The sequence below is a fragment of the Zonotrichia leucophrys genome, chromosome 3 (genome assembly GCF_028769735.1).
Source record: "Zonotrichia leucophrys gambelii isolate GWCS_2022_RI chromosome 3, RI_Zleu_2.0, whole genome shotgun sequence".
In the NCBI taxonomy this organism is placed as follows: domain Eukaryota; kingdom Metazoa; phylum Chordata; class Aves; order Passeriformes; family Passerellidae; genus Zonotrichia; species Zonotrichia leucophrys.
In genome coordinates, this window is record NC_088172.1 from 91,499,425 (window position 1) to 91,523,046 (window position 23,622).

The 23,622-nt window shown below is 36.5% G+C and overlaps 1 protein-coding gene across 6 annotated transcripts in view; it reads left to right on the forward strand.

Annotated features, from left to right (window-relative positions):
- The window catches only part of WDPCP (WD repeat containing planar cell polarity effector), a 147,637-nt gene that overhangs the window by 43,960 nt on the left and 80,055 nt on the right, over positions 1-23,622 (forward strand). For 2 of the 6 annotated variants that reach the window (XM_064709248.1, XM_064709249.1), the window contains 8 exons: positions 1,180-1,264; positions 2,935-2,979; positions 3,738-3,788; positions 6,230-6,300; positions 6,551-6,610; positions 14,629-14,743; positions 18,060-18,193; positions 22,478-22,669. In XM_064709248.1, coding sequence (XP_064565318.1) covers positions 1,204-1,264; positions 2,935-2,979; positions 3,738-3,788; positions 6,230-6,300; positions 6,551-6,610; positions 14,629-14,743; positions 18,060-18,193; positions 22,478-22,669 — 729 coding nt within the window. In that variant the 5' untranslated portion in view covers positions 1,180-1,203. Of the gene's footprint in view, positions 1-1,179; positions 1,265-2,934; positions 2,980-3,737; positions 3,789-6,229; positions 6,301-6,550; positions 6,611-14,628; positions 14,744-15,300; positions 15,379-18,059; positions 18,194-22,477; positions 22,670-23,622 lie in introns of those variants that run through there. The other 4 variants (XM_064709250.1, XM_064709252.1, XM_064709253.1 and 1 more) reach the window with 4 other exon arrangements.

The window sequence follows — 23,622 nt, forward strand, 5'->3', positions numbered from 1 at the left end:
AGTTTTTTGACAGAACTGTAGGATTTACTAAGTCAGCAAGACTTTTTGTACATTTGGGGATCAGTGGAAAGAAAATGCTATTTCCACTTGGTGCTATTTCAGTGGATTAGGCAGTTCTTCAAACATAAATTTTAGCTTGTGTGATAATACCTCAAGGTCCCGCAGCTTCCTTGGTGCTACCTGAGATCCTTGCACATCATAGCACTTTTGACATAAAGGTCTGATACTCTGTGTGATAAAAATTTTGCAATTATTATCTAAATTGATTCATTATCTAAAGGGCACTCATGGGAACCAAGGATGCTACTTAAAAAATATATAGTACCATACTAGCAGTGGTTGCTGCATTGTGTGAACACCTCTGCTCAGTCCAGCTTTCAGTGGGTGCCCAGGTTTAGCAGATGCAGTGAAAATAGTTGGACTGGTGGCCCATTTAAGACTACAGCACTGCAGGAAATCACTCAGGTGAATCTGCTGGTTACTGTGTCTAGGAAAATCCCCAATGCTCCTTTGAAACACAACATTTCTTCCACTGGAAGCATTCAGAGGGACTGTTCAAAAAAACCTTTGCAGGCATTTAATAACAATGTACATAATACTTCAACACATATTCTATATGCTTCACATTTGTTGTTTTGCCAGTTCTAATTGATATAAATGATTTGGGGTGTCTTCATTTAGAAAGACATCATTTGTTTTGACACTAAAACTAATGCCTGCAAATACTGTGTTCAAAACTGTTTCTTTAATATATTGACACTTCCCAATGTACAGAATTTTAAAAATTTGGCCTTAAGGTCAAATTCTCATATCTAAATCTACATATTTAAGTAGTGGATTCAGTTTTGCATATGTGAAGGTAATAACCATACAGGAAGAGTAGATGATAATATGTATATTAGAAGCATCAAGCACAAAGTTATTTGTTTTAGTGAGAGCAGTTGTACATTTAAAAATTGTTTTCTCTCTGTGTTTGATGTGTACGAGTGTATTATGTTACTTACAGATTCTTTCCCAAGCATTTTTTATTTTAATTGCAGTTTAAATCTACAGCTTACATGTAACAAAATATCATCAGTGCTAGGTTCTTCCAGCACTTAGGCTCCAAAATAATTGCCATTTCAGTGGTGATGAAGGGTAAAAAATTGGCTCATGCAGTTCTTTTCCTTCTTTTGCTAGTGCTAAGGCTCCATATATTGCCAGATGTCCTTCTGCCTGACTGAGATGTTTCTGTGGTCTTTGAAGACCAACTTACATATTAGAGGTAAGCTGTTATCTGTTACCAAAACAAATCATCAAAGCTTGTTGATGGATATTAAACTAATATAAAATTCTGAATACCCAAATGAAGGTTTTTTTATACTTAGGAGAAAGAAAATTAGCAGCAATACAGAGTTTGAATTTGGTCAACTTCTTTGCTTTTCTTGTGATGGAACTGGAGCATCCTTTCAAGTAAAAAATATTAAGAATATATTTGATTGGATGTATTTCCCTTCTTGGGAAGCTGTGACTTACTTGACTGTGAGCTTCAGTTTAATGACTAGTTTGGGTGAATGTTCAAGTGCACTGCAGAGGCATTGTGATTTGTACTCAATATGAAAATAACAGATTACTGCATATTTTGGGTATTTTGCATGATTCCTTGATATTTCATGCTTACAAGGATACATTTCTCTTATTAATTGATTGTTCCAAAACACATATGACTAAATCCTAGCCATGTGTACATTACCTTTATTCATCTTGCCTTGCTAAAATTCCTAAAGTATAATTATTATAAAACCCACTAGTTTAAAAGTGGGCAATATCAAAAATTATTTATGACACATCATGCCAGTTGTACTGTACAATAATTTTATCAAAATATTATTTTGAATAATCAACTGATATTCAGCTGAATGTTATTACTCAGATATTGACTCAGTGTGCCTTGACATCCCATCTTTGTGTGAGAACTCTTCTATGACAGCAATAACATCCAAAACTCAAGAGCTGTATTTCATAGAAAAATCTGATGGTTTAAGTGAAAACGCAGTTGTGATTTATTGTAATTAAAGCTCTGCTGTGGAGTACCATGCCTGTTTTTCACTTTTGACCTTTTTGCTTCCATTTATTCATTGCCTAGGTGCCTCATTCAAAAATTCTGAGGCAGAAGGGAGGATGATGTCCTGGTTTAAATCCTGCCTGCCTTTTCAGTGCCTTCCTAACTTTTTTTCACATAATGAATTTCTCCCCATGGAATATGCCTGGCTGACTTTAGGAGGACACAGATGCAGTGAAAAATTAATTATTTTAAAACAATGCAACATAATGCTGTACTTAGACATGCCCAATGGAGCTTGCCATGGCACCCCTAAGTGTTCACCTGTCAGCCTCATCAGGAACTGGCTGGTGGGGTTGCAGCCCCTATGCAGCTGAAATATCCAGATTTCTGTGCCACAGGAACCAACTAGATGATAATACCTGTAAATTGAGAATATTGGATCCTTTGAAAGAGCAGCTTTATGAGTTCATGAATCTTAGAGAACAACTCCAACGTCTTGTCTTTAGCTCAGCTGTGTCAGTCATCAAAAAACATTTTAAAGTTATTCCAAGATACATTTTTCACCATGATCCTTACTTTTCCTTGTGAAAGAACACAAAATATGCTAATTAGGAAGGTGGTAAAAAATACTTTTCCATGTGTGCAGCTGGAAGGGAATCAAAGTGTATGTAAGGGAAATGACAGCTCCAAATAAATGGAAAGGCTTGTCACATCCTTCTTCGTGCCTTTGCTGGTTCTTGAAAATCCCAATGGTATTCATTTTAACACCAAACATTGCTTTAGCAGGCAAAAATTGAGGTGCTGAACCTTGCTTTCTAAGTTGTGTTCTGTTTCTAGTAGTTAATTCTGTTTCTAGTAATAATTTAATGTATCTACATTTAATTGTACAGATGAAGACATTGGGATCCACCAGTACTGTGACAAGAAACAGCCAGGTAAAATATAAATACTAAAACTGAGCAAAACTTCAGGATGTTCAGTGTTTGACACCAACTGCTTGCTCTTAAAAATGCAGCTTCAAATTTCTTGCTAGTATATACCTCTGTATTTCTATGGAATAAGGAAACGCAGAAAGAGTTTCTCTCTCCAAACTTATGTAGGAATATTAAAAAACTTTTTAAATCACAGAAGGGGGGGAGAAAATCACATAGGCCCAACCGTTATGTAACTAAAAACCCGGGTGGGATTTTACACTCTGAATTCTTAGGGGGTTTAAGGTATTTTGTGTTGTGTGGAGCCCAGGGCACGGCCCGGTGACCGCCGGGGTCCCAGCAGAGGGCATCTCTGCCTGCCCTCCGGAGTGGCCATTCCGGGGCTGGCGATCCATTGCCTTGATGTCGTTAATCCTGCTGAACCTCGGAGTGTCCCCAGGGGCCGGAGGGGCTCTGGGGCTGGGGTTCCCCCCTTGCCGCCCGTCCCAGCGCTGTTCCCCGGGGGCTGACGGACCCACGGAGCCGGCGGACCGCGCTGCTGCCTGCGGGGCTGGGGCTCGGCCGTGCCGGCCCAACGGTGCCAGCCTTGCTTGCACTGCCAGTCTAACACATCTGCCCTGCACGCTGAAAGCACCGGGGCTGCCTGGAGTGGTTTGGAAATTTCTGTGTTTTATCCAACTGTGCTGGTCTTCTCGCTAATATTAATATTTGCTGACAGCAGTTGTAAGGATTAATTCATCTTTTCATCCTCTTTCCTTTAGCATCACAGATGAAATACACTTACTTAGAAGAGAAGCAAAAGCTAGCAGAATGTGAGGATATTTTCTGAGTTTCTTCTTACAGTAAGATCAAATAGCAAATTTGGATTGGTTGTGCCCCCGGAAGAGCATTAAAATGACCTCAGACTGCTTCCAATGTAACTTTCTGCACATGTCATCTAAGACTGATGATCACAGAACTACACAGCACAAAACAATTGAAAATTTGTAATTTTTCCTTCCTGGTATATTTGCAATCTATTTTTTTTTTTCCTGACACTAAGCATGGCAGCGTTTATTGCTTTTCCAGTCCATTGTCAAAAGGAATCACAAAAATAACACAGATTTTTCCTTATGAAATTTACTTAACAGATGAGCAATAAACATTTTCCCAATTGTCTCTGACCTTGCAACACCAACTGGCTTAAAACTGGAAATTGTAACTAAAATACTTGCAGCCAAATAGACTAATAATAATAACTAATAGTCATTCCAGACTAATAATCAGCTGCCTTCATAGAATGGTTTTAGCTTTGAAACATTTACACTGTCCCTGCATCACCTAGTTAAAGGCAATTTCAGTTCATGCTATCACACAGCAGTACTGTGACAGTTAGTGATGTTTATGTTAGTACAACTTTTCTTTAGCTCAAGTTTTACAACTCCTGCATTGCTCAGAGTGTATATTAATGCTCAAGCATTATTACATGACAACTCTGAAAAATCAAATTGATATTTTAGATAACTTCATAAAGCCATGTCTGTGCTGTTAGCTTATCCAAATGAAAATTCCCATGGAATTGTGCATGCATATGAAGGCAAAATGTGTTCTGGAAGGATTAGTTCTTCCCATCACTGCAAGGTGTGTTTGGAGCAGGCTGAAGCCCCGCTGGGGATGGGTGTGAAGGTGCAGCCATGTGGCAAATCCACACCTGCTGCAGAGGATGCTGTGTCAGGCAGGATCAGTGCAGCTCTGGGAAGGTGGGCAGGTGAGGGAGGGCTCTAGGCAGGGAGGAGCCTCACAGGTTTGCACCACGTGTGCTCAGTGTAGTGGTGTCCCACAGGGCTGCATGTGTGAAAGGAGGAACAGGCCCAGATAACCCTTGTCACCAGCAGCCCCAGTGGTGCCTTTTACATGTGTGATGGGCAGCAGGACCTCAAGCTGCTGCACCTTGTCCCTGGGAATGCAGGGGTGCCCCTGGCACGGACCCTGCACAGCACATTTTGCAAAGAGGAGCGCTGGGAAACTTTATTCACAGCTGTTGATTTGTACAGATAGTTTGGTATCTGTACAGGCAATTTCCCATTTTGCATATGTGGATAAATATTCCAGTATTTATGAAAGCACCCATTGAAAATGTGATCTTACATGCCTAATTAATATTATCATAACAGTTCCACAAACGCTGGCTTCAGTCCAATGAAACACAAAGAGAAGTTGTATGCTGGTGTCCTCTTTTGTTGATGTTTGAAATCCTTCATTTTTTCACTGTATAGCACTTCTATTGTAAGCTGCTTTTTGCAGGGAGGTTTAAGCACAACTGCTAAGTCATTCAGTCTGGAAGTTGGCATACAAACTGACAGCTTGGAGCTCAGAACTTTTCATCAGGTTTCCTTTAAATAGGAATAGATTATAAACAATGTGTTCTAGTTTCTCATGGTTTTATTGTACACTTATGAGTAGAAAACTGCTCACTTTTAAATGAAGAAATTTCACAAGTTATTAGAGCCTGATTCTCAGCCATGAAACAAGCCAGTTATTGGCAACTCCAGAGGAAGCTTTGCCTCCTGGTTGCTCAAATTAATGTATTAGGCCAGGATTTTCACAATAGTGTGCTGAACACTAATAAATTTGTTAAAGGACTTCAGCAGTCATGCAGCTTTTTCTTTGCTTGACTTGGCAGATTCTTCAGACTAAATTTGCAAGAAAATCCTATAAATAACTAGACTCCATAAGTTATGGCATTCACATTTGCCTGTAGTTAATATTTCTATATATGCATATATTCATGCATATATATTTTGCAGACATGTTAGTGCCTGCTTTTTGAAATTAGGCAATGAAATGTTAGTTCAGAAGAATGGAATCTATTTAGGATGCTTGAAACTTGAAACTGAGTTAATATACTGAACAGCAGATACTTTTTCACTGCAAGTGCCTAGTAGCTGGGTAAGCTTTCCATACAATTGCCATGGGGAAATCATGGTCATTGTGGATAGAGCATGCCAACTGTTCCTATGATTGAGCCTTCCAAAACCAGACCCTTTGACAATAGAAACCATGGTCATTTCCTTCCAGCTGTAGGTATGTTCTACATGTAAGGCAACTCCTAGAAATCTTGGATTTGTGGAAGGAAGTTCAACTCATAGAACTTTTTTAAAATGACACATATAAATGTGTGTTTGCACACACACACTTTGTATGTATACAGTCACTTACATATACACATTTCTCTACCGTCTTTATTTTTTTTTTCCTCACTTTTATTTGACAGCTCGAGATTATCCTTGGATCCTGAAAACCAAGCGAGCGGACAAACTGCGAGATGCACTCAAGGAGGTGGAGGTATGGTTCAGAAAGGTTCAAGCATAGCAACATCTGATCTGGTTTTCAAACCTCTTTCAACAGCTTTAATTTTCATGAAGATCCAACTCTCCCAGTGATGATAAATGTGCTTTTGTCTGGTGGGCTCTTCTGAAACAGCTGCATCTTTGTGTGGCATTTTTCATCTGTTAACTGGAAAATCAGAAGTCTGTTAACCGATAGTGACAATGTGTGCTGCCAACTCCATTCTCTGTTTTCTGTTGTCCTTTAGGACTTAATGCAGAACACTCCATGTGTGCTGAGCAAGTGGAAGAACAAACATGCCTGTCAGGTACAGTGTCATCAAAAGGTCTTGCAGTGTTCAGTTGGTGGTGCTGAACAGCCATTCAGTGATGGGAGCAGTAGTGTTAAAATGTTAACACAGAAAATCACTGGAGTTTTTTTAATATGTGGGCCCTTGTTAAGTAAATTTGGTTTATTTAAATTTCTACCCTGAAAAAAGTCCTTCAAAGAAAAAGCCTGGGGTTTATCAACACAAAGAAATTACATTAAAAGGCCCTGATTCTGTGAGATGATGATGGTGATGATTACTATTATTATTGTTAATTATTGTTATTGTTATTATTACTATTACTGTTTAGGGAAACTGAAACCATCCTTTACCTCAAAATAGCAGAGTGAGGGAGCAGCTATGTATTAAAATATATAGACAGGTCTGGAATCTGTGTTATATTATTTTTATGTCTTAATTATCTATTTACCTGTCACAAATCTTTTTCCTTTATGCTTTTGTAATATGGGAGGGAAGTTATAACTCTAAACTAACAAGATCATTAATCAAGTTATGTGATAAAAGATATTGTGACATGTGGCACACAAATAGTTATGTCTCTGGCTATATGAGTTCCACATTTTGTGTACAAGAAACCCTTTTTCACATTCTCACTAAGACAGAACAGTAGAGCAGGGAGGAGAGCTGAACATGAAGTGCTCCATAATCATGTGCTTCTTCTGAAAAACATATGTAGTGAATTTTGTATGTTTATACAACCTTCATTAGGAAATGCATCATATTTGAAACTGCTTTGGCATGGGGAATATTTGTCAATATTACTGTTTCAAAAAAGGAACTTTGTCTTCTAACTTTTTTGCTTTTTCAGACTCATAATTTTTTCTTCTTATTCAAGTAGTTCCAAATGTGTGTCAGCAGAATGATTGTTAAATATCCAAACACTGTACAGCTAAAATTCTAGAAATGCCTTTGAGAATAGCAAAATTTTTAAATGCTTGATATGCCAAATGATATGTAGTCTTTTCATATCAATAATAAAATGTGATTGTCTAAGCTACATTTGCCTATCAGATCTTACTGCTAGTAAATGTATATCATTCACGTACAAATTACATAGTATACATCTGTGAATGTTAATCTTCTAGAGCTGATTTAAATATTAATTGCTAATTTGGGGGAATCATTTTTTCCTGTTATTATTGTTCTGATTAGGAAAGGAATTTGGTTAAGAAACACCAAGTCAATTAGCTGTGAGTGCATTCATTTGCATCCCAGTTTGCTGTCTCTTCATTTGCTTTCCTTGTCCATTCTCCCTTTACCATTTTCCTTCCCCTCCCATTCATCAGCATCCACCTGCAATGTGTACAGTACATACTTTGGAAAAGTAAACTTCTTGCCAGATGTGTTGTCCTGCCTACATAATATAACACCTTTGGCTATCAGTTCTGTATAAAATTCTTCTTTATTTTTTAACTTCACATCCTCTAAGTTATTTCAGGCTTACATCAACATGAACGAGACAAATGCAATGTAACTTATTTCTTCTATGAGATGGGAAATAAATGAGATGGGTGTTTTCATCTTGGTGTATTAGGTATTGAACCATATAAAGGAGTAGTTTAATAAATTGAGTATTTGGGGTGTTTTTCAGATGGCTTCTATGGCCAGAGTATAAGTGATGGTACAGGTTATAACATAACCAGAGTGAGAGTTACAGATAAAAATCATAATAATTTCTCTGTCCTTAAATTCTGCTTTTGGTTTCTCAATCACAAAACAAAATGTTTTTGTTTAATAGTGACTGATTATTGAAATCTCCAACAAGGGTTAGAGTGTTTTGCCAAAACAATTGTGTTATTCCACTTTCTGTCTTCCTGAAAATAAAAGACCTCCAACAAATGAAAATAAATAGAGAAAAATTAATCATTTGGATGAGTCTAGAACAGAAAAGCTGTCTTCTATCAATTTTGATGTCAGATGGTTTGTTTTTCTGCTGCTCATCTGTCTTTGAGCATTTGGCAGCAATAATTGAACTGTCCCTCTTTGATGCAAATGTTGTGAAGCTTCTGGAGAAGATGTTGTATATTTATTTTTAATTCTAAGTAGAATACTAATTAACTGTTTCAGCAGAGAGTGCTTACCACGCAATGATGTCATCTGTGGCATAACACTGGTGTATTCACAGCCTTTTTTTGGATGAATACCAGAGCTAGTGGGAAGAGTCCGTATTTGCATTAACTTTGGAGAGTTAAAGCAATGTGTCAGACAAACAGCTTGAAGAACACATAGGAAATTACCCTGATTTTCATAATTTCAATGTTTGGGCCTAAATTTGATCATATGGTTTTAATTATAGTATCTGTTTTTCCTTGTTTTTAGTAGCAATACAAGGTCAAACAAACTTTATAGAAATTAAAATATTTAATTCAACAACCACATTTTCCCATTTTTGATTAAATGTTATTTATATTTGAATCTGCCATACCTGTAACTGAACCAGAAGCAGTTCCCTTTGTATTGCAATAACAATGTGCCATCCAGAAACTCAATGGCTGCTGTACCTTGAGCAAGACAAATGGAATGAAAACTGAAAGGTGATGCAATGAAAGCAAGACTATGCTTTAAAAGAGTAGTGTGATTTCTCTCAGATTTTGTGCAAAACAATCATAAGGCTGCTGCCAGTGTGCCTTTTGTAGCCTAAATATACAATGTACCACTATTTCTAATCCCTCACTCTTCCTCCAGCACTTCCATCTTAGAAGTGGCCCACAGGCAAAAATTGGGGGCTGTAATTTTAAATGTGCATCTGCCAAAATTGAGTGTGCAGTCATGTTAACTGTTCATGTGCAAATGACCAATTAGACTCCATGCAAATGCCCCAATGAGAAATCCAGTTGTTTTGCCTGCAGATTATCTTGTCCATTGCATGAGTGTGTTTCTCAAAGTTGGCTTTTCTATATGAGTTTGTCTAGAATGACCATAATGCTGGCTAGTATTTCATTTTATGCTATATTACATTTTTTTTTCTTTTGTATTTTTTTTTTTTTGGTGTGCAATCAGTGTAAAAGAAGTTTTGTATTTACTTTCTTGTCCATTGCCAAAAAAAACCCCAGTGTCCTTTATTTTTGCAGTCCTAAGTATACATTCCACCACTACTTGGAGCATCTGAAATAGATGATGTGCCAGTTCATGTAAACATAACCTAGAAAGTACAGGGATTTTTGTCAAGGAGCTTGCTCTCATATTTAAAAGAGCTTGGTTGAGTCCTAAAGGACTGAGGTCTTCTCTTTAGCTCTGTTCCAATTGGGTCTGAACCCACACCATTTCTGTATGGTACTTCTGATCCCCAACTCTGATGACCTGTATTGAGTTGCTGAAATAATCCTGTAATCTTCAGTTAGCTGATGTCAAAGGAAAATAAATAAACCATAAAAGAAGGATGACAGGAAAAAGACAAGAAGTCTTTACAATAAGATGCCACTGTGCTCTTCAGCTTTCCCTGCCAAGGAGTAATAACCTAAGGAATTAATTTTATCAGTATTGTTGAGTTTACTCAGCTCTGATCTGGCTGCTTCTTGTCTTTGTCTCCTTCTCTAATTCTTTGGAATGCTTTTAAGTTTTGCCACAAAATCATGAAATCTTCCTATGAAATGATGCCATTGCTTAAGGTTTGGTTTTACAATATAAAGCAATAAAAATAAATGAGATCTAGCTGAAACATTTGATTTCCAAATTTTTTTTAGTTTTACTATTTGCATTATGATGTTGAATTAAGCACATGCCAACATTGTTATACAGTTTATTGTATAAAAGCCAAGCACTAGCTATGAATCATATCTGTTACCTGCTAATGAAAAAGATTTATGTCTACTTTGCTAAATTGTTTTGATTTTATTTAGTTGTATTTTTGTTGCAATATACATATGTGTATAAATCGTTTTTCTGTTGCCATCGTCAACATACTTAGAACTGGATTCTGAATTGAGCTCCACAGCAATATTTTCTTGCTTGTTCTGTCAGCACAATGCCTATTAGCAAACTGATTTAGCAAGGCACATGGTGACGTAGCACATTTGATATCAAAACCAAGACATTCTGTCTAGAATACATGAGAAGCCAGTGCCCATCCCCAATTACTAAGAGGAACACTGCCCTCATATTAAATTCTTTTGGTTGCTTTTGATCACAACCATTAATGTGTTGTGTGGTTTTAGATATTTGGAGCTAGAAGTACAAATGCATTGATTATTGTGAAACAGTAACATGTAACAACAATAACTTCATCTGTAATAAGGCATGCAACACAGTAATTATGGTGGGGTGGCTAAGAAAGCAATCTGGAATGAAGAGGTGGGGAAAAACCCTGGGAACCTGCTTGAACAAGAAGTGCTTTGCAAATCTCTTCTCCTTTTGCATATTCCTTTGTCAGTTGGGCTCTCTAAGGGAAAACAGTTTGCAGCAATATTTTTTACAGGCATATTTTCCTTCTCTTCCAATTTTAATCAGATAGAAGCAAATCCTGGCTTTGCTCCACAGGTATCTTTTTAGGTAGAAGAGCTGATAAGCAGCTGAACTGCATGAATGAGGAGTCAAGAGCTCAGGCTTCTGAGGATAAAGAGATCTACTTAAGTAGATGCTTAAGTTGTACTAAAGTCTGTAAGTCATGAACCTGCACTTAAGTCCTTTGCTTAATAAAAACTATCTCAAATACATATTAGAGCACTTTGCTATTGGAGAAGGGAAGGGTTAAGTCTTCCCTTGAGTATCCTCTGCTGCTTATGCTTTTCTTGCTCAGTGGAGAGCAATTTTTGGCATATAAAATACATAATCCTTTCTATCAAAGTCTCCACATTCAATTCCTCCATAACAGAGAAATTAAGTGGCCCTTCCTTCCCAGTATGGAGAATAACCAGGTGCCCAAACTTTTTACACAGACTACATTCAAGTACAAAGTTTCTGCCTTAATCTTCCAATAGGTATGAAGTCATGCTTTCATATTTTATTTAGGAACACCTTGTGACAGTTTAAACTCTGGAGATAGCTCTTCTGATTTTATTTTTCCCATCACAGTACTACAATCTGAAAAATTTATGATGTGTTTCATCATTGTGAATTTCTTTCCCTAATTTAATATCTCTTAGATGTAATGATGTGGTGCCTTGTATAAATAATGCCTCTTACATTGGCTTTTATTCCTTAGCATTTATCCTTTGGAGTTGGATCACTGTGTATCCCTGTTCAAGCCAAGTTTGCAATCTTCCCTATTTGCTTTATATTCATTCGTGCTTCTGACTGGACTGCTCCCATCCACCAAAATATGAGTTTAACTAGGCAAGCTTAGGTGTAACAGCACCTAAATCTTATTGTCATGGAACAGTCTTTGCACAGACTACACAGAATGTAGCAAATTGAAATAATGTTTTCAATTTGAGCACATAAATATTTTCTCTTTTATGGAATATTTTTGATGAAAGATAGCACAGAATCATAGAATTACTTGGGATTGAGAAGACCCTTAAGAGTGAGTCCAGCTGTTAACCTAATGCTCCAAAGTTCATCACTAAAACTTGCCCATAAGTTCTACATCTACACATCTTTAATACCTCCAGGGGTGGTGACTCCACCTGTTCTCTTTAAGTGCCTGTTTGTACTTCATGGCAAACTAAGAAATAATTTTTAAAGAACCTCAGTTCTAATCCAAAACATTTTTAAAGGGAGATGGATGAAATACTAACCTTGCATGGCAATATAGTGTGTAAAGTCTTTGATTAACCTTTTCAATTTAGACTCTAAAAGTTCCTAGAGAATGAACTTAAACCTATGGACCAACTGCACTAAGTTATTGTAACAAAAATTTGTTAAAATACAATTTGATTTCCCATATATCTCAGAGTTCTGAGGAAAGTAACAAGAACGAATGTTTTGCTGTAAAATGAAAGAAGGAGGGAGCACAATAGGAGAAACAATAAAAGTAATGGAAATGATACTACATTTATGTACTATCTATGATTCTGTCATGCCATAGTGATATCACAGAGATCTGTACAGTTCTGAAAATCCTTAACATTGGTTTTTAACTAGTTTATAGATGTAAAGCAAAGCATACCCATTAGCACAACATTTGTATATTTATATGAATGTCTTGTCATGAAACACTGGGGAGGTTTTCATTGATTTCTAGTCTAGCTCTGTAACAGGTGTGATTTATGCCATTACAAGAAAATTAATACATAGGCATAAAGTGAATTTGCACCCTGACTGCATCATCCCTCTTGTTGGCACATAACACTGAAGGACTGGGGGTGTTTTACTCTCCTCTATCAGGCTGCTTACATCACAGTTTGGTAGCTCCTGGGTTTCAACCCTCACTTTTTCCAGCAGGTTTTTTGGACAGTTACAGTCAACTGTAGTCAAACCTTGCTGGACTTCATGTTACCAAGTTAGAAATAAATTGTGATTTTATCTAATCTAACTTCAACGTAAGGAAAAATTGAAGTTTTGAAAGATTGTAATAAAAGCTGCATGAGTGTAAGCGTGTCTAACATTTTTACTAGGACAAAACCTTAAAGGACATCTGTCATGACAGGGAATATTGAAACATTGACTATATATATCTATCAAATGAATGTATGATTAGACTTTGGCAGGATGGGAATTAATTATTTGTTCTTAGAAATTCATTTCACATCAGAGGGTTTTATTTGTTTCTACTTCACACATCACTAGAATTTATTTTTAAAATATGTTGGTTAAAGGTGCAAGGGCAGGAAAATAATTTGTTTAAACACGCTTGTTCTGTTCTTTGGAGAGCTCAGAGGTAATATAGCAAAATATGTATAAATGAGAATTTCCATAACTAAATTATTGGCAGCAGAGCACTGCATAAGGGACATGCCCAATTGCTGTCCCCAATACTTTTTATTTATTATACAATCCAGTGGATTTTACTGCATGAAAATTCTAAAGATTGTATCATGTTTGTCTCACAGCTCCAGCACAGAATGAACAGGATATTTTTTTCTGCCAAATTCTCCTGCTAGAACAAGTGTTTCTTTAGTAGTTAAGTTTTCTAAAAAGCACAGGGATTTCTTTAAAAATCTACTGTTAGGTAGAAGTAAGAGCTGGAGTCCCAGATTCCTGGCCTTTGGTGGACCCTCTAGACTTGTCTGCAGAGGTCTTTCCACTGAGAATTCTTTTTATGGGCTCTGTTTTCTGAATTCCTGTGCTGTAGCAGTTACATTCAGAAAATGACTAATGGTTTAATTATGCAAAAATAAATGTTTTTCATAACTCCTCCCACAGAGCATTCTCTCTGTCATAGAAGATATTGCATAAGAAGGAACTGATAAATACTGTGACTTAGTCTTTGAGATTATATGTATCATTTAATTTAAATTAATTAGGCATGAATATTCAATTAACTCTGAAATAACCCTGTCCAATAGCTTAAATTCTTTCTTTCTAAGAGAGGGATCTAAAACATTATGTCACTGAGTGAATGGATTTATTGGGAGCTCACAGCTATCTCTGTGGTAGGGCGCAATTATTTATTTAAACAAAATATGAATGATCAGAAATAAGAGGAACAACAAAAAGGTGCTGGTTTTAATTTATGATAATAACATAGGATTATATTAAAACCTATGTTACATTTTTTACATGCAGGCTATGCATTTACTTTATACTGAAAATATCAGGTCTATGGATGATAGAGTGATCAGTGTAATTCCCTCCCTCTTTCAAAACAAATTTTTCATCTCTGTTTTTAACCAAAAAATTCAGTATATTTTATGTAACATTTGGGGACTTAGCTACTTCTTTAAGTGCACAGCAATTGTAGTTTTTGTACCATTATAATTCAGCGTTGTGTTACATCTCTTTCTTTCATTGAAAAAGCTTTCAACGCCATTATAAGGCATCCTCACATCAATGATAATTCATTTTTGTAATTTTGAAAATTAGATTACTACGTAATGGACGGCTGCTAATATGTACCTTGGAACGTTTCACTTTATTCATGATTTTTGATGCCTTGTTTTCTCACTCTTTGGATTCAGCTCCTCTTTCACTCAGGTATTTTGGTGTCCCTAAGCCTTTCTGGGCCGCAGCTGGAGAAGGTGGTGATTGACAGGACCCTGGTGGGGAAGCTCATCTCCGACACCATCAGTGATGGTAATTACACCCATGTGCAAATCAATTGCCTGCATTAACAATGGAGTAGAGAAACAGTATGTCAACAGGTAGACTAATTATTGCCACTGGGGACTTGCAAACACAACAAGTAATTGCATGTAATGCTATAGTTACAACCCTCAGGACTAAGAGCACTTTAAGAATAATATTTAACATCAAAGTTTTCAGTCTTGTCAAATGCTGCATGGGTTTCTAAAGTCCCGTTTCTTACACACTGTAATCACTGTGAGCATGCCATTTGAACTTGTCATGTTTATTTCCTAAGTGGGAAAATGGGACAGAACCAAACATTAGCCAATTGAATAATTGCATGGGATAGTTATTGTTAAAGTTGTTATTGAAAAAAAGCTGGATAACACTAGTTACATGGAGGTGTTCTGATTTAGTTTCTTGACACCCAGAATTTCCCTACTGTTATTAACTATTGACTGCTGAAAATTAAGTTTGCATTTAATGCAGAAGAAAACTTACAAAAATGTCTCTGTTTTCCACAGCTTTATGATATGACTCATAGCATTGAGAAATCAACTGGTATCTTGGCTTCTGCAGAAGCAGGAGTATGAAATTTTGGTGTGAGCCATATTACATGTGCACTACCTTCCAAATTTTTAAGAGTAAGCCCACATTACATCCTTCTAGTAAGAACATGCATTTAGTTCAGGTTTGATCTCTAATGATTTAATTTTCTCTCTACCCAGGCATCTATTGAATATTGGCCTAGGTTTCAAGAAACTCCAATACTGTGTGTCACTGATCTTTTCTTATCAATATATGGTATTCTAGTCTTGAAAATTAATACTAATTTTCTACAGACATTTAACTATGTCTGTAGAATCTTTAGTTGTTAAAAAAAATTAACCTGGACCTCCTTTTTATTAACTAATTACACAGAGAGAATAGAACACATTTACTATCTTGTCTTCTTTTTTTCACTCTCCACCTTAATTACTGGATTGCTAATTACATCTGTGATTTTTTGCACTCTGCTACTGAGGGGAGGATTTCCTACTTTCATGTGACAAAAAGTAGGAAAGCATAGAATCTAAGGTTTTTCCTAAATTGAAGTAGTTGTGTGGAAATCATTTGGAATACTTTGTCTTTAAAAAAACAATAAAAAATAATGTTGGTCATGCCTTACTTTGGTTTAATATGTGATAGAAATATTTGTTCAGGAAATACTGCTATACTAACTAAATGAGCTTACAACTAAAACAACAATAAAACAAGAAATACGTTTTACTACATTTGGAGAACTGTATTTATTATATAAATAACATTATATACTGTTTTGTCCTTATTTTCACATATTCAGGATTCTCTTAAACCTCCATGTTTCCTAACAGACAAGTCTGTAGGTGAAATAAAACTGCCTCTGTTCAGTAAAAGCAAACCACTCAATAACTTTAATTGCAATGCAGTTTTTTATTTTCATGAACAATAAAAGAAGATGCTTTTGTTACCCACACAAATAGTGCTCAAAATACAAATTTTTATACTGAACCATCCTTGCATGAGAAACATGAGATAATGTTGTCCTAGAGGAAATTAATTTTAATTCAAAGAAACAGCACATCTTTCAAAATCTGGCTCCACATTATGGTTGTGATTATAAAGCTGGCCAAGAGAAATTCTACATTTAGCACAAGAAGCCTGTATAAAAATAATAGTTCTTTCTTCAGCAATTGTGTATATGTAGAAATGGATAAGGGTTACAGTCTGCCAGAATTAATTATGAAATTTTGTAATTCTCATTTGGAGTAGCATGTCCTCTTAACATTTGGAATAAAGGTCAGATTGTGTGCAAAAAATACAGGATTACTACTGTTTTTATAATCCTCTTGCATCTAAGAAAGTGCTTCTGATTCGTATTATTTATAGGCAAAATTTCATCAGCATCTGAGGTGTGCTGCAGTTCGTCTTTAATGGAAACTGTGTCTGTGAGGACATCAAAATGTTTTAGCTGTGTGCATGCATATTGAGGATACCATATTCAGTGGTTTTCAATTTTCATGTGTTTGCAGAATCTCAGTTATAGCTTCTGAATCACCTTATCAGATGCTTTATCACCTTTTTTTTTCCCCCAAAAATGTTAGTGTTAATGTTACATTTCAAAGGCAATTATTTGGCTCTAAACTCTACCCTTTAGCATTTGCATACCAGATTCTTCAGAGTTTTGCCAGGACATGACTGTTGGAAAATGCAAGTGGTTATAAATCAGAATAAAGAAAAGCAAAGCTGAGTAGCTAGTTTTCCATGCCTATATTTAAGACTAAACTGTCAATCTACTTAAGGATATGTAAAATTTAGATTTAAGAATCTGGGATATAAGTAATAATTTTTTTTTTTTTTTTTTTAGTTTCTTTTTCAGAGGTTGTTCCACAGAGTGTAGTTTGTTTGTTTCTAAGTCTGGTTCCACTTTAATTGGCATTTCCCTTTTAGGAGAGGTTTCTGAGTTTACACTCTGAGTACAGCTTCATTTTAGACCTTGAGTGATCTGGTACTACTTACCCCAATGACTCATTTCATACTCACACATCTCTTCAGCTGTGGGTGCTGCTTGAATAACTGGGTAACTCTTGGGAAAAATTCTCAATACAATTTTCTAAGTAATTTTCATTGACAGATTAGTTGATCACTTTTATATTGAACTAATTTGGTCTAGCACCTCCTTATGGTAACAGTGGGGATTCCATGGAGCTTTTCCAGACTCCAAGGGAGTCTTTTCCATCTTGATTACTTGTATTGTTTGGGTACCCCCATGTGAAGCTTTCAGTGAATTTATGACCCCTCTAAAGCCTTGTCCTGCATGTAAAAGCCTCCTTGGTGTCTGCAGCAGCACCAGGAACCTTGCAATGTCAAAATACCAGATACACCTCGAGTACTCATTTGCATTTATCACCCTTAACACAAGCTAAAGTGATATGAGGTCCATTTGCAAAATACTGGTGGATGCAACCATAACAAAAAAAATAAACTGAAGGCTGAATGCTGAGATGACAATTAATGTGGAAGGGCATAAAATGTATATTTGAATGTAGTGGCATTTTGGTATGAGATAATTTATTCAGGTGTATGTAATCAGAATATTCCTTAGGCTTTATTTCTCATTTCCAAGAAGGTCCTGACAGGATGACACATTGATATATTTTAGGACATTACAGGGCTTTCAGTGTAATATTTAAGGCACTGTCTTGAAAAACATTGCTTTTTGCAGCAGTGGAGTGTTGACTATTTTGTTTTGTTCCTAGAGACAGGTATTACAGTGCTGACATTTTTTATTTGTTTTTTTTTTCAGCTGTTCTTACGGACAATTTCATCATCTTGTCATTTGAGGACCATAACCAACTCTGCTTTATTCAGTTTACAAAGACAATGGATTCTCCTGATGTAAACAAAAGACTGGAAAAACTCTCTTGTTTGGACTCTAAGGTATAGCTGCCAATGGTGACTGCAAATATTGCAGGAACTATACATCATGTATCACTGGTATTCACTGATATTGTATAGCCACATAAATTGCAAACTTTAATATAATTGACCAGAGCAGCTCAAACTCTAAAAATGGCGGTTACTGAAAAGTCAAAAAACATTAGAATGGCATTCAGAGTTAAAGAGTTAAAATACTGTGCCAAGGGATCCAGATTTCTACTGTGTTTATTTTCAGGCTCAGATACACATTTGAGTTACCCCTGCTTGACAGATTACCTTGTGTCCATTGAGCAGCAGTAAGTGACCCTTGGCACATTCTTGGCATCTAACAAGCATGAGGCAGAGTCTGAAATGGTAAACCTCAGTGTAAAAGATTTAAGTTAATGTGTTTTACCTCTTGTGTGTTGTGGGCTGACAACACACATGGTCACTTACTGTGTCTCAGCTGATAGACACAAACACATGAAGCTCTGATAATTCAGTCATCTGTCTGAGGCCCATCTGACTTTTGTAATTCTTTGCAAAAATCCTTATTTCCCCACTATTTACAATAATGGTGTTGTTGGGAGAGTTGCTTTTAGAATTAAGCCACTGAGTAAGGAATCAAGATATGGAAGCTGAGTTTCTCACCACTGGCCAGCTATGTGTGTGACCTTGCAAATGACTTGATGCCTCAGTGTCTCAATTTACTAGTTACACAGTGAAGATTGAAATACTCCATTTTTGCAGCCCTTTTTGTGGGAGTGTATCTTCACTACAGTGACAGCAGCAGTGGAAAGGTAGCCTAGAAGAGCTGAGCTGAGCTTTAAACTGTCTGAGCTTTACCAGTGGAAACCAGCTCATCTCAAGATGAATGACACTGTGTTGTGGATGGGTTGGGCTGGGTAGACATAACTTATTTCAACCATAAGCACTTTGGCATCAGGACACCACTTCCTTAGGTGGAAGTGCTTGGTGCTACAGCAATATGAAAAAATAATCAGCCAAGGCAATTAACTTTGAACAGCTGAAGTAGGGAAGGGGCTGCATCCAGTTCACTGCAAGAATGAAGAAGGGTCAAGCCTTTTCCCAAGAAACACAGAAAGATGTTGTGAGCAAAAGAGAGAGATTGTATTTATTTCAGAGTGGATAAGCATTAAAGAAAACAATCTTGTGCTAGCAAATATTTTCCCCTTGACAACCCCTCAGTAATTTACTTTCTCACATAAGGGAGCTTGCAGATGCAAGGCAAGCTCTTTAAGGTTATGTTTAATTTAAGTTTTGCCATAATGTGTTTTAACTTGCTTGGTAGAAATACTTTCTGCTAGGATTAATATCTAATACATTTTCCAGGCTGTTTCAGTTCAGGGCCTCTTTTCAGCAATGGCTTGTGTTTGCAAGATTGATCCAACCTCTATAACGTGGATTTGAGACAGTTCACTGTTCACTGGGAACTGAGCTGATACATACTTTACTTTAAAATGCTGTGCCTTGTGCCTGGCCTGTGGTGTTCATTGAGGCTGTGCTTTGGGAGCGAGCCTGGTGTGTGGTGGGGCTTTTTCCTTAATAGCACGAAAGTTTAACGAAGAAGCTGTGGTGAACTGCCTTTGTCATTGAAGTGTGAGGGCCACAGCTCCTGATTTAATGTTTAGAAAAACCAGAAGTATCTGCTACACTCCTTAATAGGGTTGTTAAGTTCAGTTCTTTGCTGACACAGCTGAGCTTCTCAACACACCTCCATGCTCAACATTAACTTTTGCTTTCTCTTAAAATCACTGGGAATCACTGTGGAACATTTCTCCACCAGCCAAAAAAAATGCATTTGCATTTTTTAATTGAATGTTCTTTTGTGTGAGGCTTGCTAGTTAGGCAGCTAAATATAATTTTTATTATCTTCAGAATTGCACCAGTGTGAGACTGCAGAAAATATTATTCACTTCTGCAATAATATTGTGTCAGCTCTCTGCATTGATTTACTGTTCTTCATGGCTGATTTTGGTCAAACTTCAAAAGCTGGAAGATCACAGACATAGAGTAATGTCACTCACAGTAGAAAAATAAGGTGGTCCTGAATTGCAACTGTGCAAACTTGTAATCATTTGTAACAATACGTAACAATTACAAATATTGGGGGTTTAGGGAAAAAAAAGGTTCTTTTGAGTTGGGATTTTGTTCGAGAGAAATTGAATGAAAGAGGTAGCATGCACTGTTATAGAACTAACACAGGATTAAAATCTGGAGCCAAGATTCAGGAAATTTGATTGTAACCTTCATTTCTGCCTGTGACTTTTGGCATGGTCTTCAGAAATGTAGTATTTGGGTGTACAGTCCCATTTCTACAATGAGGAAAGTGTTTGTAATGATATAATTACATTTCTGTCGTGTTATCATTGTAATGATAAGCAGCCTCACATTGTTCAGTGCCCAGGCTCATGGTGGGCAAAATTGGCAGCAGTGCTGGACTGCCAGAGTTCTGTGAATAATAAGAACAAGTCAACCATGCTTTCCTCCTCAAAGCTTGATATTTATCCAAAAGTCGAGTTTTTTATGCAATGCATACCTAAATTAATGAAATAATCTCCCTATGCTCTTCCTTTCTAATTGATTCCACCTTGAATTTTATTTGCACTTTGAAACAAAAAAAGGAAGACTTACTACATGAATCACTACAGTCTCAAAGACCAGCAAAATATAAAACCAACTATTATTATTATTATTATTATTTACCTTTTCACAGTGACATGAGTTCATGTTTGAGAGTGACATGTCTAATGCAAGACGTAAAGGTCAACAAAGATTTGTGGCTAGTATGACATGTGTGGTTGTTATGAAGAGTTAACACTACAATACAGGACTAATCGATACTTGTGGAAGTATTTGTGCTTTTCCAGCCTAATTGTGTTGTCACCAAATTAGCTATTCTAATTCAAGCAGCAGCTACCTCTTAACTATTGAGTATATTTTATCTTTACCTGTGAAAATATTTTGACCAGTAAAACACAGGATATTCTAAAAATATTGACGTTTTTCAAGTTTTTCCTGTTTTTTTTAATCCATTTCAATTTACTGAAGGAGACAGAACAAGGAGTTAAATGTTTACCATGAGAGAACAACATTGGTAATTACTTTGATTTCAGTTCCTTTTTATGTGTATTCATGGGATGAAGAGGTCAATAATATTATGACCATGCAAATAGAAAAGGGTTCTTTTTGACCATATAAAAAACAGCAAAGGATTATTAAAGCATTAACCTTGATTTTAATGGCCTTGGTTGAGAGCTGAGATCACAATTTGGATGAGCCTGATTATTTACTAAATACAATACATAAATGCAACGGGTTCTTAACACCCATTGCACTCTGGCATTATCGCATTACTGCCAGCCTTTGTTGCCTTGCAGACAGGAATATGAAAGCAATCTGTCATGTAGTGAGACTGGCTCCAGAAGCATTTCTCTGATAAGAAGACCCCCTGCCCTTTGCTAGTGTCTGGTCCAGTAGGCTTAGCCATGCGCTTAATCCCCAGAAAGTGGTTCGATTATTGCTGACCAGCAATGGCAAGATAGTTTTTTTTTCCCCTAGCTATCAACCTTCCATTAATTCCTTAAGCAGAAATGCGGTGCAATCTATATTTCCTTGGCATGTGTCACCCAGATGGTGCACTGCTCATGTTTTCAAATAACCATGCTCCAAATAACAGAGTTTGAATAATAAATTCCACAAATCCTTCCTGAGAAAGAGGCACAATTCTCAAGAGCTGCATAAACTTTACGCATGATGCTGTAGCTCATCCACATTATGCAGAAAAGTATATGTTCTTTTGCAAAGCGGATGTTTGTGTTTCCATTCCTTAATTTGGGGAGGAAGAAGAAAGATATGTTTGCTCAAATACTGTAGAATATATTTAATATTTGATTATGTCTTAAACACTAGCCTTAGCTCCGTGGTCAGCTTTGCAGAACTTGTCATTTAATATGGCTAAGCTTAAATCCTGTGTGGAGGTCGATGCTGTCAAGCAACCATGACTGTACATTTTGGTATTGATTGGAGTCATTGCAGTAAATTCCTTCTTAACTCATATTCCTTTCCATCCCAATCCCCTCCCCACAGATAAAAGAGTGAGCATGTCTTTCTGTCTGAGGAGATATTTTTCACGTTTACAGACAGCCTCTATGAAGATATATGTACGCAAAGCTCTGTGTGTATATACATTCTTTCTCACACATCCAAAGTAAATGCTCCCATTTGCTCCTACTATGCTATTTTTTTGCCTCCAATATTTCCTGCATTTTTTTCTTCCCTCAGATCTCTTATGTTGATATACTTGGACCAGAAGGTAGAAGGATGAAACGTCACCTGGCAATAAACTGTATGCAAGATCTGGTCATTTGCTGGTGGTCAGCAACCAGTGATGGAGCATGGCCTTGGTCTCCTATTTCCTGTCAGAGGGACAGAGCCAACCTATTGCTGTTAGGCTGTGCACATGGCAAATTGGAGGTAAAGTGATGAACTGTCTTTTCCATGATTTTTTTTAATTTGCTAAAGAAAGAGCTATTCAACTTAAATGCATATTTGAGTAGATATAAAGAACAGATGTGATTAAAACATAAGACAGGAAGATCAGCCATTCTAATAGTAAAAACAAAACAAAGATTTGTTACTTAACAGAAAAGCACCTTATTTACTTTGTTTACTATTTTCACATCAAAACTGTCAACCTGGGAAATGTAGCCAGGAAATTAGGTCTTTATCATGAAATAGCTTTGGTGCTGCTGAAACTGAAAATAGAAGTGTCAGATTTCCACTAGAAAACTCTTATATGAATTAGCAATTGTAACTGTTGCATGTGTGTCTGTTGCAATTCTTTTCATTGTCTGCAATGCTAACTGATAGACAATTTGCATCTCTTTCAAATGTTTTTCATAAAATATTAACTATGCCCAGATGGTGGTTAAATTTTTGTTACGAGTATTGGTCAAATTAGGGACTCATATTTTTCTCAAAGGAAAAGTTAAAACACACCATCTACAGGTGGGAATGTAAGCTATGAGTTAGGACAAAGCTACAAGTTCACCCCCTCCTAACACCTGCCTAGCTTACATTTATAGGCAGATGTTTTCATTTCAATTATTTAATTTTTGTTTCTTCTGTTTAAGAATATTTGAATCCAATTTGTTTTGTTAGCTTCATTTTAATAATTTTACCTATCTGGGCTTACTCTGAAAGATCTGGAGCCAGAATTTAAAATATAAAAGCTTTTCTGAACAAACATCTTGCATAGATGCTTCTGTATTTGGAATTTTATTTTTTGTTTTTCTTTACTCACTTCTAATATGGAATAAAAAGGCACTGACTGTGGGAGAAGAGCACAAACTTGAGGATCAGCTGTGGAATAGTTGTTCTGGATTAGCTATTGGAGACTATTTCCCTGTAGGGAAAACCCCTAAGTA